Consider the following 5,000-nt stretch of genomic DNA (forward strand, 5'->3'; position numbering starts at 1 on the left):
GGGGGGGTTAGGTGGGGAGAGGTGGGGCGTGGGAGCAGATCAGGGTGTGCGTTGACTGCCAGGGCGACCCCTCAACCCATGCAGTCTCGTGCGTGAGCCGCTGAGCCGCCAGCCTGAAGAGGAGCCGCACGTATGTGACGGCATGGGGACCCGCAGTGACTCTGCCACGCGGGGGCGCGCGCGCGTGCACACACACACACACACACACACACACACACACTCTCTCTCTCTCTCTCTCTCTCCCAGACACACACACCCAACCACACACTCCCAGAAACATCACACGCACGCACCTGGGGACGTCGCCGCGCAGTATGTTGAGCAGCACCGTCTCCGCCACGTCATCGGCGTTGTGGCCGGTGGCGATCTTGTCGGCCTTCATCAGCGCAGCGCCACGGTCCAGCGCCTGGCGCCTGCGGGTGTTTGAGTTGCGTGCATGTGTGTGATTCATTGTAGTGCATTGAGTGCCTTGATTATTGACGATACGAATACTTCTCCACGCATATGGCCACGCGAAGCAAATGAATGCATGTGCGTTTGTGAGTGTAAATGCATGGTGGAGGCGCAACGAACGCTGGTGGGGGCGCCCTGGCGTGTTGGCGCCGCTCAGCCGCAGTCGCTGCCAGCAGCTGAGGGGGGCCAAGGCGCGGGGCGCGAGCAGGGCGGCGCGCGGATTGCCCTTGGTAGTACACACACAGAAACAAACACATGCATACCCGCACCCCCCCCACACACACACACACAAACGCACACTCTTTCACACAAAATAGCACACAAACACACAATTCAAGACACACACCCACGCTATTACCGCCTCACACACCTGAACACTCCGCAGAAGGTGCAGTTGTTCTTGGTGCCGATCTGGCGGACGATGGCGTCCATGGACCAGCCGTACAGCTCCTCATAGGACAGAACCTTGAGGGGGATGCCTGGCGGCGGTGGCAGGGCAGTCCAGAGACACGCACGGCAGTCCAGGAGAGGGGTGATGGGACAGTCCGCGGCCTGGACGAGACTTCGCCGCCCCGCCCGAGGCGCCGAAAAACACTGGGCGGAAGCTCTTTAGCTCGCGCCACACCGGTGAGAGGTGCGCGCAGCCGCCTGCCTGCCCGGCACCCCTGCAAACGTGCGAGCGTGCAAGCATGCACGTGCGTGTGCGCCCACCGTAGGTGGCCTCGTTGCGCTTGACAGTCTCCAGGCTGTCGTCGCGGTAGCCCGAGATGCCCTCATCAATGGATAGCAGGAACAGGTCCAGGCCGTAGCTGCCGGTGGGAGGTTACAGAGGGGGCGGGCGCGGGAAGGGAGGCGGGGGTGTGGTCGACGTCGGTTGAGCATGGGGACAGGAAGGGGGCACGGTTCCTGTGGCCGGATGGGGGCAGCTCTCTGCTGGGGAAGTGAGTTCTGGAATCATTTTGTAAGGCCCTTTTTGTCGCAGGGTTTAGTCAACCTTTGTGTCCGGGTCAACTGGGGCTGGGGATGTCATGCAAAGGGCTCGCTGTCAAGGCTGTGCCAGGTTGACAGCGGCCCAGGTTGCACTGAGTCCCGCTCCCCGCCCTTTCCCCGCCCGTTCGCAAAGGGGCCCAGCCACAACACTCGTCCCTGCTTTTTGACCGTGCATGTGTGCATCCGCTACAATTGATAAGCACAGCTTTGATATCATTTCCGACATCCACGCGCACGCGTGGGTTGTCACTTTGCCCCCTGCCTCTTTGCCACACGCCCAGGCTGCGCGGCCGCCGTCCGCCAGGCTCACTCGTGTCGCGCGTTGAGCAGCGTCAGCATGTGCGCCAGCACGGTCGAGTCCTTCCCGCCAGACGCGGCCACCGCGACGCGCTCGCCGCGCGTGAAGAGGCGGCTGGACACGATGGTGCGGTGCACCTCATCCTCTAGCGCCTGGTAGAAGCAGCTTCTGCACAGCTGCGCGCGCGGCGGCGTTTCGCATCGGACGGCACGGTGTCGCAGCCAAGCTGACGGGGGTGTCGGGCGGTGCGGTGGCGGCCAGAGGCGCGGTCGCGGCTGCACGGAGCTGTGGGGGCCGCAGGCACGTGCGTGACAAGTACGACGCGTTTTCGCGGCCCCATGCGGGCGTTGCATGAGGGGCCGCAGCAGCGCGGCGGCAGCAGCGTCGTGCCTGCTCAAACGTCTTGGGCCGACGCAGCGCCGCGCGCTCCTTGTTGCAAGTACTACATAGCTTCACCATGCTTTCAAAAACCGCCGCTCCTTAGCGGACACGCGACAAAACAAGAGCGGATCAGATCGTTCAGAGTTGAAGTGTCGCAAAAGAATATGAAATCTTGTTCAAGGTTGTAATGAGACGCCAACCGCGGCACTGCGTGCAGCATGGTTCGGGATTTGGTAACGTGGCCGCGCACGCAGCGCCGTCGACTTCCAGCTGCACATGATATGTTGGTGTAGAGGCCATGGTGATGGAAGATGCACCGTCAATCATCATCTGCATCGAAAATCTTATGGCGCGACATCTGCACTGAATGCCTATGCATCCACCACCTGGCAGCTCAAGCTGTTTATCAGTATGACCCAGTTCGCTCAGGTGGCGCTGTCGATGCGCTGCCCGCATGCCATTCGTACACTGCCCGTGTTGTGCACAAGCTCAATTCAATGGCAATTCAAGGCGGCAGTGCACATGTGCAGAGCCCTCTCTACCGTCTCAGGATGGTGACTGCCCGGAAAGCGTCCAGGGGCTCCCTGCCCGCGTTGGGAGTATCTGCAAGTGGGCCCGCTGACGCACCAGGATTGCGCCTAGATTGCATTGTGACCTAGAGAGCGTGTGTGAAAATATTTAGGGAGGGCGCAGGACAGCTAGGTCTATCGCAGACCAGATTGCAGACCGTGATATTGGACCTACCTCGGCGCAGTTCAACAGCACAATGTTGGCTGTATGTATGCCAGGATATGTCCAGTTGGTGACTTTGTCTTTGATTTCAACTTCTCTGCACGTCCAGCTGGCATGCTCAAGGCTCACGAGGCCACAGGAGCCGACAGGCGTCGATCGTGCGAGCCACCGCGCGCGCGCCCCCATCTGGCCTGCAGCTCCAGCGCGTGCACGTCCGTCTGCCACAGCCAGACGAGTTCCTACATAAGCCAACAAACATGGGATAAGAATATCAACAAAGTGACATTCAACTCACTGCTGCAGTAGTAATCGCGAAGCACGTCGACTCACCAGGCCTGTGGCCTACACGCAAAAGCAAGGGCACCTATGATGATGGATTCAAAGCAGAGTATACAAATTTGCACATCATTGCCCTCCCGTACTCCAAGCTCAGTTCCCAGCACCAGCACGACCACCTTCAAGATCGGCACTGTCGCCAGGGCCGGCATCCTTTCTCCTGCGAACGCAACAATAAATGGCCTCCTGACAATCACCACGGCTCGGGTGAAGCAGGCCTTCGGCCACACTGGGGTCATCCCCGTCTTCCCCTTGCGCAGATGCCTGCCACCAGCGCCGAGGATGGCCTCTAGGGAGACCTTGAGCCCGGAGGTCGTGCAGGTCTCGCTTGGGGCCTTGGAGCGGCTGCAGGTGCGCCAAGCGCCACATCATGCGCGCACATGCGGGGCACCTGCTGGGCCGGGAAGTGGCGCGCAACTGCAGCGCTCGTGCGCTCTCAGCGCGCCGCCGACTCCTGCAGCATCCTACGTCCTTGTGCAATCTACAAGCAGCGCAGTTTCTGCCCCATATCACATCACTTGCACCCAGACACGAGCACAACGAAGCAGTCAACAACCAACAATGCACAAGACGCACCAACCATCACATGCATGGCCCCCATGCGCCGCAGGCATGCGGCGCGTTCCTGGAGCGGGAGCAGCACCCCATCCGCGCCGTCAGGGACTGGTTGGCGACACGCGTGCTGCCGGCGCTGCTCGCCGCCCGCTCCCCAGCAAGGGGCTCGCCTGACGGCGCCACCGGCAATGGCGGCAGCGGCGGCGGCAGCGGCGGCGGCGGCGGGCAGCAGCGGCCGCGGCAGGTGGGGAGGGCCAGTGCCTCGATCGCGCTTGGGGGAGCTGCGCAGGCAGCGCCATGCGCAGGGGTTGTGGCAGCAATCTTGCATGGGGACAGATTGCGTGCTGTTTTGGGTTCCCCACAATGGTTCATTTTTGAGGTGGAAGCGATGCATCATCATATAGCAATGCCTAATGACATCCCAACTGCGCTGCAGGACGACGAGGATCAGACTCAGGCGGAGTGGCTGCGGGAGGAGGAGCAGCAGCGGCAGATTCGGCAGCAGCAGGGCTGGCGGCGGCGCGGCTCGCTGAGCCTGGCGCCCTCGGAGTCGCTGCCCTCGTCGCCGTCGCAGCAGCAGCAGCAGCAGCAGCAGCAGCAGCAGCAGCAGCAGCAGCAGCAGCAGCAGCTATGGCCGCAGGAGGCGGAGGGCGAGGGGGACGACGGGGAGGAGCGGCCGCAGGACCCCCGGTTGGTGGAGCTTTTTGAGCTGGTGAGCTCGCACCCCGCTTGTTTTGATCGTCGACGCGTCAGCTGCTTTTGCTGCCGCGCACCTGCCGGCCGTGCGGCCTCATCGGCCCCCATGTCTGCAGATGCTGGGCTCTCGCACTGCGATCGATCTTGTTGTTGGTTCGTGTGACATCGCGTGCAACGAGCTTGGTTGTGCAGGTGCATGCAAGTGCACGTGCTCGCGCGCGTACACACACACACACACATACACACACACACACACAAACACGCACGCACGCACGCAAACACAACCACATCAAACATATATGCACACACTTGCACATGCACTCCCCCGCAGCACCTGGGCTCCTGGGATCGCTTTGACGTGTTTGAGGTGGCGCGGCTGTCTGGCGGCCAACCCCTGGAGGCGGTGTCCCTCGCGGCGCTGGAGCGGCTGGGGCTGATGGACGGGCTGAGCATCCCGCGCGACAAGATGCGGCGATACGTGCGGGTGGGCGGAGCTTGTTGTTTGGGGGGGGGGGGCGCTGACTGCTGCTACCCTTTCTGCTTGCGCTGCCGCGTCGGG

General features: G+C 62.3%; 2 protein-coding genes across 2 annotated transcripts in view; one reads left to right on the forward strand and one right to left on the reverse strand.

Moving 5' to 3' along the window:
- Nucleotides 1-7: 7 nt before the first annotated feature.
- Nucleotides 8-2,200, reverse strand: MNEG_9896 (hypothetical protein; the record flags this gene model as incomplete). Its single annotated transcript, XM_014041631.1, has 6 exons — nt 8-113; nt 294-413; nt 824-932; nt 1,165-1,262; nt 1,754-1,909; nt 2,142-2,200. The coding sequence occupies 6 exons, from the start codon at nt 2,198-2,200 to the stop codon at nt 8-10; spliced, it is 648 nt and encodes a 215-aa protein (XP_013897085.1).
- Nucleotides 2,201-3,472: 1,272 nt separating this feature from the next.
- Nucleotides 3,473-5,000, forward strand: part of MNEG_9897 (phosphodiesterase 1B, calmodulin-dependent) — a gene marked incomplete at both ends in the record, with an annotated part of 5,102 nt that continues 3,574 nt past the window's right edge. Inside the window, 4 exons of the mRNA XM_014041632.1 lie at nt 3,473-3,541; nt 3,801-3,989; nt 4,182-4,457; nt 4,773-4,925. Coding sequence (XP_013897086.1) covers nt 3,473-3,541; nt 3,801-3,989; nt 4,182-4,457; nt 4,773-4,925 — 687 coding nt within the window. The remainder of the gene's footprint in view (nt 3,542-3,800; nt 3,990-4,181; nt 4,458-4,772; nt 4,926-5,000) is intronic.

This window comes from Monoraphidium neglectum, assembly GCF_000611645.1.
Source record: "Monoraphidium neglectum strain SAG 48.87 unplaced genomic scaffold scaffold02105, whole genome shotgun sequence".
In the NCBI taxonomy this organism is placed as follows: domain Eukaryota; kingdom Viridiplantae; phylum Chlorophyta; class Chlorophyceae; order Sphaeropleales; family Selenastraceae; genus Monoraphidium; species Monoraphidium neglectum.